This window comes from Trematomus bernacchii, unplaced genomic scaffold (genome assembly GCF_902827165.1).
Source record: "Trematomus bernacchii unplaced genomic scaffold, fTreBer1.1, whole genome shotgun sequence".
Classification (NCBI taxonomy): domain Eukaryota; kingdom Metazoa; phylum Chordata; class Actinopteri; order Perciformes; family Nototheniidae; genus Trematomus; species Trematomus bernacchii.
The window spans coordinates 621,835-633,710 of NW_022987621.1; the positions used below are offsets into that span (position 1 = coordinate 621,835).

The 11,876-nt window shown below is 49.1% G+C and overlaps 2 protein-coding genes across 3 annotated transcripts in view; one reads left to right on the top strand and one right to left on the bottom strand.

Annotated features, from left to right (window-relative positions):
• The window catches only part of cep295 (centrosomal protein 295), a 28,577-nt gene extending 26,695 nt beyond the window's left edge, over positions 1–1,882 (bottom strand). Inside the window, exons 1-4 of one of the 2 annotated variants that reach the window (XM_034132770.1) lie at positions 1,583–1,882; positions 1,305–1,440; positions 379–579; positions 15–139 (exon numbers count right to left, since the gene is read on the bottom strand). In XM_034132770.1, the coding sequence (XP_033988661.1) occupies positions 15–139; positions 379–579; positions 1,305–1,403 (425 nt within the window). In that variant the 5' untranslated portion in view covers positions 1,404–1,440; positions 1,583–1,882. Of the gene's footprint in view, positions 1–14; positions 140–378; positions 580–1,304 lie in introns of both variants that reach the window. The other variant, XR_004556107.1, reaches the window with a different exon arrangement.
• A 2,898-nt stretch (positions 1,883–4,780) lies between these two features.
• LOC117484300 lies at positions 4,781–10,430 on the top strand. Its single transcript, XM_034132771.1, has 3 exons — positions 4,781–4,809; positions 4,937–7,651; positions 7,985–10,430. Exons 2-3 carry the CDS (start codon positions 5,006–5,008, stop codon positions 10,133–10,135), a joined length of 4,797 nt encoding a protein of 1,598 aa, XP_033988662.1. The 5' UTR covers positions 4,781–4,809; positions 4,937–5,005; the 3' UTR covers positions 10,136–10,430.
• The last annotated feature ends 1,446 nt before the right edge of the window (positions 10,431–11,876 follow it).

The window sequence follows — 11,876 nt, forward strand, 5'->3', positions numbered from 1 at the left end:
TTTCTGCTGCTCACCGGCTTTGCCCCTCATGGTCTTTAAGCCTCTGTGTTTTGAGCTCCTTCATGGCTTCCCGGTAACGCTCCTCTGCTTTGACGTTATTTTCCTCCTCCCTCTGAGCTATGGCTTCCAAGTCGGGTTCCTTAAAATAAATTAAAATGACCACAGAAATATTAAATGATTTGGAAAATGTATTAATCTTTATGTGATGGTCTTGTTCACATTTTGGTTTCATCTGTTCCTCGTCTTGGAGTTAATCTCAGGTTCAGAGTCAACAAACTAAACAGAGGTCAGGGACAGCTTCAAAGGGTGTATTGTGTTCAATTAATGGAACAGAAACTCTAGCTAATGAAGACAGGGTAAAGCTTCTTGTAATCTTACATTTTCTTTTGCACTCCTGTGTCCCTGGCCAAGCAGCTGGAGGCTCTCCTGGTATAATGTCTGCAGGGTGTGAAGTTTGTCCCTCTGCTGCCGCTCCCAGTCCTCCCTCAGGTCCTTCTCCAGCTGCTCCAGCTCACGCTGCCGCCTGCGCTCCACCTCTCTGCAGATCTGTAGCGAGATATACCGCTGCTGCTCCCGCACCTGGAGGTCAATGCAAAATATAAATACATACCAACTCTGAGGTTAAAGAACCATTTCATAATCATTTATCACCTGTCCCTCAGATTTTTGAATGTTTGTAAGTGACATTTAGGAGAGTACAATACTAAAAAGGTGAATTTACTATGAAGCCATGGATCAAAGTCCATTATTGGGTTAATTTTCACACACATTTGGAGTTGATTACCATGGATTGCCATTGGAAAATATGAAAAATATATAACTGCAAACTATGCCAAAAAGTAACAAGTACAGTAGTGACTGTAACACTGATCCTGAGCTGAACCCTTAATATACCAGGTCAGACTTATTTAAACATCCTTTATGGAATATAATTTCCAGACTACTCGTCAGTGCAGTCTTTTGTTAATTCAAAATGTAATCTAAATACAATCATTCGTTACTTTTTTGCCTGAAGTTTTAGTAGTTAACTGCATGATATAGGCAAAAAAAAGAGTTAATAACCTCCTGATTTACGATGCAAATATGAATGAAAATATGGTCAAACTTTACTAGTTAAATTACATGTAATTCAATTAGTTACTCACCAACAATGCAATATACACTTTCTTAAATTAATAATTATTTCTGTGCAAAGCAGTTAAAAGCTTAAGTTGATCTTTATCCACCTATGCTCTCCGTGTTTTCAGATGTCTTTGTGCATTGATCGGTGTCTGAGAATCGTTCCACATCACGCCTTGCCTTACCTGTTGAATCCGCAGCTTCCTCCTCCTCTCATGCTCCTCTCGTATTATCCGAGCCTCTTCGTTAGGGCTCAGTCTCAGTTTAGCCACTTTCCTCTTCATCTTCTTCAAAATGTACTAAGAGACATTTCCCAGAAAGCTAAAAACAGTTAGCAACTCCGTTAGCCCTGGGAGTTGTTATTGGCTAGTTAGCATGTTGTTGAAGGCATCAACCAACAGCATGATTTATTAGACAGGCGTTTAAGGACTGGTTGAAACATTTGAATTATTTATGAAAATACCCAAGAAGCTCCGACAGGAGACCAAATCCATGTCGTACGTTTTGTTTATCACCAGAAAGCCATGCCAACCTTAAAAAGGGAGTTATTGTCCTAAACAACGTCACATCCGCTAGTTTAAACTGCCCGCCTTACCCGTTCCGTGCTGATACGTCATGGTTCCTGACACTAAATATCGTTCCTACTTCCTACCCTCAAGTTTGCATCTGACGATATTGATCATAAAGCACCTAAACTGCTAAATTCTAATAACCGTAAAAACCAGATTCCGAAAAATTGAGAGAGAACGTTAAATTAAAATTAAAATATAAATTAAATATTTAAACAATAGAGTGGCGAAGTCCCTCCCCTTCCGGTGGAGCCCCATGGGACCTTATTTCGGAAAAGTTATGCATTGAAGTCAATGGAGAGAGAAAGATTATCTTTCGATCCCGTTTGAATTGTGCCACGAATTACACATATGATGTTTGTCAATTTAAAAGATAATTTTGCAAGTCAAAAAAAAAAAAAGTGTCGTAAAACTGTGAAGTAACACATTTGTTTGTGTGAAACGCTTAATGAACTACATCTCTGGTCAACAACACACGTGACGTCACCAAGATGGCCGTCACTACTGTCTTGTCAACACAACGACCCTCACTATCACCACAATGAAACACGTCCTGAAGAATGTCATGCAAAGCTGCCTGCCTGCCTTCCTTTGATTCTCTCTGAACTGCCTGGTCGTTTTAATGTTTAATGTCAACCATTTGTGCAGATAGCATGAAGTAGAGAAGATCGCCGATGCTAACGTTAGCGTTAGCATTTCTCCCCCGGGCTTAAATGGTGTATTATAGAATGATCACACCGGTGACAGTACTATTCAAAGGGTTCACGAAATATGACTACTACTCTTACTGTTTAACATTTTGGGTTACTTAATGTTACTTCATGTTAAGGCTAATACAAATGACAAGGCTGTAATGCTAACTAACGTGCTAGCTACTAGCTAGGTAGCTAACTTGATCCACACACTCCTCTTTCATCAGACGGGAAGCGAAAGAACGAGCAAGACCCATTGCTGGTATAATAACAACCTGGTACTAAGCACACAGGCATCTTGTTAAAGTTATCTTATCTTAGCCAGCGCCATATAGATAGATTATATCTATATGGCGCTGATCGTATATATACGGTATTATACGTATATCGTAGTGTCTCAATTGTGACATCACTTACGCGACTGGGATTTGTAGTCTTTCTAGTTGCGTATTTTTCATAGTCTTATATTTCAACAGTTTTACGACAAACTGTGACTTTTTTGACATGGAAATGATTTTTTAAGATTGACAAACATCATATGTGTAATTCATGGCACAATTCAAACGGGATCGAAAGATAAGTTTTCTCTCCCCATTGACTTCAATGCATAATTTTTCCGAAATAAGGTCCCATACCCCGGAAGTAAGTGGGAGTGGTAAGTGAGGGACTTCGCCACTCTATAGAGTGGCGAAGTCACGCCCATCTACTTCCGCCCCATGGGACCTTATTTCGGAAAAATAATGTATTGAAGTCAATGGAGAGAGAAAACGTATCTTTCGATCCCGTTTGAATTGTGCCATGAATTACACATATGATGTTTGTCAATCTTAAAAAATCATTTCCATGTCAAAAAAGTCACAGTTTGTCGTAAAACTGTTGAAATATAAGACTATGAAAAATATGCAACTACAAAGACTACAAATCCCAGAGTCACGTGAGTGATGTCACAATTGTTTTCCTCCACTAAGAGAAAGCTAAGATCAGCGCCATATAGATATAATCTATCTATATGGCGCTGGCTAAAATAAGATAACTTTAACAAGATGCCTGTGTGCTTAGTACCAGGCTGTTATTATACCAGCAATGGGTCTTGCTCGTTCTTTCGCTTCCCGTCTGATGAAAGGACTAGGAGTGTCTGGATCAAGCTAGCTAGTAGCTAGCACATTAGTTAGCATTACAGCCTTGTCATTTTTATTAGCCTTAACATGAAGTAACATTAAGTAACCCAAAATGTTAAACAGTAAGAGTAGTAGTCATATTTCGTGAACCCTTTGAAGAGTACTGTCACCGGTGTGATCATTCTATAATACACAATTTAAGCCCGGGGGAGAAATGCTAACGCTAACGCTAGTGATCTTCTCTACTTCATGCTATCTGCACAAATGGTTGACATTAAACATTAAAACGACCAGGCAGTTCAGAGAGAATCAAAGGAAGGCAGGCAGGCAGCTTTGCATGACATTCTTCAGGACGTGTTTCATTGTGGTGATAGTGAGGGTAGTCAATCGTTTTGTTGACAAGACAGTAGTGATGGCCATCTTGGTGACGTGTGTTGTTGACGAGAGAAGTAGTTCATTGAGCGTTTCACACAAACAAATGTGTTACTTCACAGTTTTACGACACATTTTTTTTTTTTTTGACTTGCAAAATTATCTTTTAAATTGACAAACATCATATGTGTAATTCGTGGCACAATTCAAACGGGATCGAAAGATAATCTTTCTCTCTCCATTGACTTCAATACATAATTTTTCCGAAATAAGGTCCCATGGAGGTCCACCGGAAGGGGAGGGACTTCGCCACTCTATACAGGATAAAAATCTCAGGAATAAAGCACCCTTTTTTTCCTTCTTTAATTAGTGCGAATACTGTGTACAGCATTCCACTATATTTCATACTTTTTGAAATATTCAGCTTTTTAAACTATTTTTTTAAAGGAGAGGTGTCATGCTTTTCCGGTTATTACCCGTCCCCTTGTGTGTTATGAAGGTTTTTATGCATGTAAACGGTGTGCGGAGTCAAAACCCTCAAAGTACACCCTATAGCGAGTAAAACTCCAACACAGAAAATACCTCCCCAAAACGCCTCGTTGGAGATACTTCTCTAGCAGTGGCGGCCGGCCCATAGGGGCGCTAGGGGCGCGCCCCCCCTCTTCCCACATTAAAAATAAAAAAAATAAAAAAATATATATTTAAAAAATATATTTTTTATTTTTATTTTTATTTTTAATAAACAAGGTAAATATTATATAATTGGTATCAGTAAAATGTATAATTTGAAGAGTTTATCGCCGGCCACTAGAGGGCAGCGTGTCACTGCTGTCGCACAGGATATGCCGTGCTCTGACCCGGTAGTACTGAGCAGCCATTTTAGTTCAAACATTGTTCATTCACTCCGCCTCGTGTCGAGACGTTCATCCACTCACACATGTAAGACTGTTCCCACTATTGTTGGTGTATATACGTGGTGTCGTAGCATATATTTGTGTTGTGTTAATGATGACATGCGTGTATGTAATACTTTGTCAGCTTACCTCGCTGTATTACTCTGTTTCAGGGTGTCGTCATCTTTGTCATTAAAACACTGAAACTGACATTGAGGAGTGTGTTTCTTCATGACGACACCATGGTCGTTGTTGGATGCCCTGCCCCCGGCTGCGAGTTCAAATCCGAAGACGTATCTGAAGCACTCGTCATTGCCCTATTGACGATTCATGGATTTAGCCACCAGCACGCAGCGCCTGTCATGGCCGCGCCAGCCCAGGCCCCAGCCCCTCACGGCCCGAGACTCGATCGGCCCAAAGTTGATGTGGGCGTATCGATAGAGGAATGGAACGTGTTCATCCGCCGTTGGAATGTATTCCGCGCCGGCTCAGGCATAGGGAATGCCCAGGCCCCATTCCAGCTGTTTCAGTGCGCTGGGCCTGTACTTGGAGACAGCCTGTTGAAAGCCGTCCCCGACGCCGCTTCCGGACCCTTGCCAGATCTGATCGCCGTCATGCGTTCCCTAGCTGTCATCCCAGTCGCTACATGCGTCCTGCGCACTGAGCTACTCCAGTTACGCCAGGAACGCGACGAGACATTCCGCGCATTCGCTGCCAGAGTGCGGGGTAAAGCAGAGACATGCGCATATAATGCGGTATGCGAGTGTGGTAAAGACGTGGACTATACCGACCACATTATCCGTGATGTTCTGCTCAATGGCATCTATGACTCGGACATACGCCGCGAGACGCTGGGGACATCTGATGTCCTGGTCAAGCCAGTTAACGATGTAATTGCACTCGTCGAGAACAAAGAGATGGCCCGTAACGCTCTCCCGTCGTCCTCCCTATCAGCCATGTCGTCATTCCGGCGCCTGCAGACGACTCCACAGACGAGCCCCGCCCCGAGCCCTGCGGCCGGGGCTAAACGTGCCTCGTGCCCGGAATGTAAGAGCGTCTTCAACGTCTTCACGGAGGGGCCTCGCGGGTGGAATCCGAAGCCTCACCTGGTGTGCATCGGCTGCTACAGGGCCCGCCGACGACAGAGGCGTCCACAGCCGTCATCCGACAGTCAACATGCCGCCATGGGGTCGGAGCTGGTCTCCCAGGTCTCGTCGGTGCGAGCTGGAGCCCGCACTGGCCGACGTCACGGGAGCCATCGCCGACGCCGCGCCCCTACGTCGCACGGCTGTCTCAACAAGCCTGCACCTATCAGACTCGAGCACCACATCTTCTCCAAAGGCGAATGGAGACGAGCCAGGATGAGAGACCACCCCCGAGCATTGATCACCATCTCGATGGACTCGCCAGTCGGGCTGAGGGATGGCACCAGCAACCGGGGCTCGGCCGACGGAGCTCGGATATCCGCCGTCGCGGACACTGGCGCGCAGTCGGACCTTTGGTCTCTGGAGGAGTTCCTGGCCTGCGGTTTCGCGCGGGACGACTTGCGACCCGTCAGCCTCAGCCTGTCGGCCGCCAACCGCTCCCCTATAGCCATCGAGGGAGCGTTCTTCGCCAGGCTCTCGACGACCTGCAGCGGGGGGCGTGTTACATCCTGCCGTTCCATGGTATACGTGAGCAGCTCAGTCCGGGCCATGTACCTATCCTACGAGTCGTTGCTCAACCTCGGCCTCTTGCCCGTGGGCTTCCCCTCGGACGACATTGCAGGGGGGCCCCAGGACGGGTGTGGCCCTGACACGGCTGACACGCCAGACCAGCCCTTATCCGTCAATGCGACGAGGTCAACCAACGGCGGCTGCGTGGGGCCAGGTGACCCCCAGGACGCCCAGTGCTCATGTCCTCAGCGCACGGTCCCCCCGGCGCGCCCCGCAGCTCTGCCGTTCCCTTGTACGCCAGAGAACAACAGCCGGATGAAAAGTTGGCTGCTCGGGAGATATGCCTCGTCGACATTCAATACTTGCCCCCATCGGGCACTACCATGCATGGAGGGGCCACCTATCGAGATGCACGTGGACCCCGCAGCTACGCCTAAGGCATGCCACACCGCGGCTACAGTGCCTCTACACTGGCAGCGGAGGGTCCACGATGACCTCCTGCGGGACGAAGCCCTCGGGGTCATTGAACGCGTACCATACGGCGAGCCAGTGGCGTGGTGCCATCGCATGGTAGTCACTCGGAAGCACGACGGTTCCCCCCGCAGGACCGTGGACCTCTCCCCCCTCAACAAGTTCTGCCAACGTGAGACCTTCGCCACTGAGTCCCCGTTCCACCTTGCACGCCGCGTCCCGAAGGGCACCTGGAAGACCGTCATGGATGCCTGGAACGGCTACCACAGCGTCCCCCTGCGTGAGTCGGATCGCCACCTCACTACCTTCATCACGCCCTTCGGCCGTTGGCGCTACACCAGGGCACCACAGGGTTTCCTGTCATCAGGGGATGGCTACAACCGTCGGTTTGACGCCGTCCTCTCGGACTATGAACGCAAGGAACGTTGTGTGGATGACACCATCCACTATGACACCGACCTGGAGCAACACTGGTGGAGGACCATCGACTTCCTGACGCGTGTCGGCCGGTCGGGCATCGTGTTGAACCCGGACAAGCTTCAGTTCGCGGAGAGGTGCGTCGACTTCGCCGGCTTCAGGGTGTCGGAATCTACCATCGAACCGCTCCCGAAATACTTGGACGCCATCCGGGACTTCCCCACCCCAGGCTCCACGACGGACATCAGGAGTTGGTTTGGCCTCGTCAACCAGGTGGCTAACTACGCCCAGCTGCGTGACACGATGGCCCCATTTAAGCCGTTCCTCAGCCCGCGCTGTGTGTTCCTATTAGGGCTGTGCAATTAATCGTATTTTAATCTCGATTACGATTTTGGCTTGCAACGATTACGAAAACAACGTAATCGAAATAAAACGATTATTATTTTTATATAAAAATAAAAAAATTACATTTTTTTTTTTTTTTTTTTTTGGTTTTTCAGTTGAATTATACTTAAAGTTCAGGGTAATCAACTGTTAAAAACATACTGTTCACATTTTTGTTTCAATAAATGGATGTTTTCAAAGTAAATGGATAATCGTTTTTAATAATCGTGATATCAATTATTGACCAAAATAATCGTGATTAGGATTTTTGCCATAATCGCACAGCCCTAGTTCCTATGGTCCCCCGTTCTGGAGGAGGCCTTCCAGACGTCCAAGCAAGCCATAATGGAGGCCATCCGCGAGGGCGTGGAGATCTACGACATGCAGAAGCGTACCTGCCTCCGCCCTGACTGGTCCATGCGTGGCATTGGCTACTTCCTGCTCCAGCAACATTGTCACTGTGCCTCGGGCATACCGGACTGCTGTCCAGGAGGATGGAGGATCACCCTCGCGGGTTCGCGTTTCCTGTCCCCTGCGGAGCAGCGCTATGCGGCCGTCGAGGGAGAGGCCCTAGCTGTGGCCTGGGGTCTGGAACAGACGCGGTACTTCACGCAGGGGTCAGACAACCTCGTCGTGGTCACCGACCATAAGCCATTGGTGAAGATCTTTGGTGACCGTACGCTGGATGAGATAACAAACTCGCGTCTGTTTAGACTCAAGCAGCGCACCCTCCCATGGCGCTTCGACATTGTGCATCTGCCTGGCAAGAGCAACTATGCCGCTGATGCCACGTCAAGGCATCCTTCCCCCTCGGGCTCAGCGAACGGCCTCTCACTGGGGCTGCCGAGCGGGCCTGACGCCGTGGAGTCAGCACTCATGGCCTCCATCCGCGACGACGCACGGGAGCTCGGAGCCGTCTCTTGGCCCCTCCTCGCACGGGAGACAGCGGCTGACGGATGCCTCGGCCACCTCCTCCAACTCATCGAGCAGGAGGGTGGGATTGACGTTAACGACCCTGCCCTGGCGAGTCTGTCATCGGTCTGTGAGTCCGTCTACGCACAGGACGGCGTCCTGCTCTATCGGGACCGCGTCGTGGTCCCCCCATCCCTCCGTGGGAGAGTCCTTCGGCATCTCCATGCCGCTCACCAGGGGACCTCAGCGATGGGGCAGCATGCCCGAGCCATAGTTTACTGGCCCGGGATGTCCGGGGACATTCAGGCCACCAGGGACGGGTGTGCAGACTGCAACCGCAATGCTCCGTCACAGGCGGCTACACCCCCCCTTCCGTCACCACCCCCGTCCACGCCATTCGAGGCGGTGTTTGCTGACTTCTTCGACTATGGGGGCCGCCACTACCTAGTTGTCGGGGATCGGCTTTCGGGCTGGGTAGAGGTCCTGAGTTCTACGGCGGGTACTGCCCTGGCGGGCTCAGCTGGCCTGGTCCAACACCTCCGCTCGTTCTTCGCTACCTTCGGCGTACCGGAGGAGCTCTCGAGCGACGGTGGTCCGGAATTCAAGGCGAGCCACACTGAGGACTTCCTCCGCTTATGGCACGTCAAACACCGTGTGTCCTCCGTTAGCTTTCCGCAGTCGAATGGGAGGGCGGAAGTTGCGGTTAAGACTGCTAAGCGCCTCCTGATGTCCAACACCGGCCCGTCGGGCAGCCTTGATCAGGACCGCTTCCTGCGTGCTATGCTGCAGTTGCGGAACACGCCTGACCCCGACTGCAACCTCTCGCCGGCGCAGATCATCTTCGGCCGCCCCCTTCGTGGCTCGCTCTCCTTCGTGAACCGCCTCGAGAAGTTCTCGAACCCGCATATCCGCCCGCTATGGCGCGAGGCATGGGCGGCGAAGGAGGACGCCCTTCGGACCCGTATGTCCCGTACCACCGAGTCTCTGGGGACTCACTCAAGACCGCTCCGCCCATTGGCACTCGGCGAAAGGGTATTCCTCCAGAACCAGCAAGGCCCGAGCCCCCGCAAATGGGACAGGTCAGGGATCGTGGTGGAGTCGCTGGACCATGACCAGTATCGGATCAGGGTTGACGGTTCGGGACGTCTGACACTGCGCAACCGGCGGTTCCTCCGTGCCTACACGCCGGCCACACCCTGCGCCCATGAGCAGTCGGCCACGCCGTCGCCGCCGCCCGCTGCCCTGGGACATCAGCCCCCACCTATCCGCCCGGGCTGGGCGACGCCCCAGGGGCTTGCTCAGCGGCCGGCTGATGGTCCCCGCGACTCGGCTATGGGCGCTTCCCCACCGGCGCTTGCTGATGAGGCGTCCTCTGACCTCGCCGTTCCTACGGGTGCCTTCCTGGGCGCACCGCTCCCGGTGCCGCAGTCGCCGCCGGCGCTGCCCCAGCCCACTCGGCCGGGCCGCGTGAGGAAGCCGCCGGCACGCTACGAGCCCGAGTCCGGCAGCTGGATACGGGATTTAGACCGTTAATCTATTCCAGCCTATAGCTTTCCGGTCTGGGGGGGATGAAGAGTTTATCGCCGGCCACTAGAGGGCAGCGTGTCACTGCTGTCGCACAGGATATGCCGTGCTCTGACCCGGTAGTACTGAGCAGCCATTTTAGTTCAAACATTGTTCATTCACTCCGCCTCGTGTCGAGACGTTCATCCACTCACACATGTAAGACTGTTCCCACTATTGTTGGTGTATATATACGTGGTGTCGTAGCATATATTTGTGTTGTGTTAATGATGACATGCGTGTATGTAATACTTTGTCAGCTTACCTCGCTGTATTACTCTGTTTCAGGGTGTCGTCATCTTTGTCATTAAAACACTGAAACTGACATTGAGGAGTGTGTTTCTTCATAATCTACAATAAAATCTTGTTTAAAATTGTGTTACGATGTCTAAAGTTACTGATAAGTCACATGTTTCCTGCCTGGCCTTGCCCGTGTATCATTACTCCCTCTCGTGTGGGCGCTATGCACAGCGCCCAGACGAGAGTGCAGCAAGTGCAGCAGAAGCCAACTGTTGCTATCTTTAAACTATGCCGCCTATAATAACATTATAATATAATAACATAATTTCAGCCAATCAGCGTCGTCAAATCTGATGGTCACAGGGCTCCTACGTGAGCGCCCGGTGCAGTCTGTGAGTTGTTTGGACTCGTATCCAAGGAGACAAAACAGGAAGCTGTCATACGCTCTGGAAGCTACCATTAGCAGCTAATGAAAACTCCGTTTTTTACATAAAAATGGAATTATGGATCATCAATCATTTTTTCAAAAATGGATTAACCTTCAGCTGCGTTTTTCTCGTTTTTGATCAGAATTGTTATTCTGCAAAAGGTGAGCATATCTCCGTGTTTTGCTACCTAAAGCTACGTCGTGTGATGTCTGTATTTGCTTCCCCTGTCGCGAGTTCTGATCGCTCAGTGATGATACTTATATTTCTAGAATCTGTGGAATCTCAGCTTGTTAGCACAGTTTATGCTGTAGAAACTATGTCCAGGACAAGGTGTTTGGAAGTTTTGGAAGATTCATAGCTAACCACACTGAAGTTATGGAGGTATTGATCAGTCTTCTCATATTTTTAAGCCTCAAATTGTCCTTCCCCCCCCCTCTAACATCACCAGAAGTCATCATTTAGGGGGTCTTTTCTCAAAAGAATGCCCCCTAGTATTGTTTGATCACCATTTCCACAGCCCCACCTAAAATATTTTCCTCATCCCAATACCCCTCCTCGACTCCTCTCTTCCCCTCCTCCGGGACTTGACCGGGAAATCGATCAAGACACGCCATTTTGAAGGACGTCCCAATAGCTGAAATGCACACGGAGGAGTCGAGGAGGGGTGAGGGAGGAGGGGTGCGGGAGGAGACGAAAGGGAGGATACACGAGAGCAGACTACGCGGAAGTGTTTTCACTACTCGCGTATAAAAGCTTCACAGCTGGTCGATTTCAACACAGGAAAACGGAGAACTGGAAGAATAAGTGGAAAAGCGTCACATAAATGTATAAGTGCTCACAGCTCCGTGGGAATTATTATGTGCAATTCATTTCTTAAGGTTAGGCTATACTAACAATTGAAGTCATGTTTAATGATCTTGAACGTCACTAAAACATAGCTATTAAGAAAGCTATTTCATAAATGGCTAGATCTTGATAAATAACAATTATTTGTTTTGTTTTGTGTTAAAATATTGAGTAGTTAAATGATTTAAAATGCACAG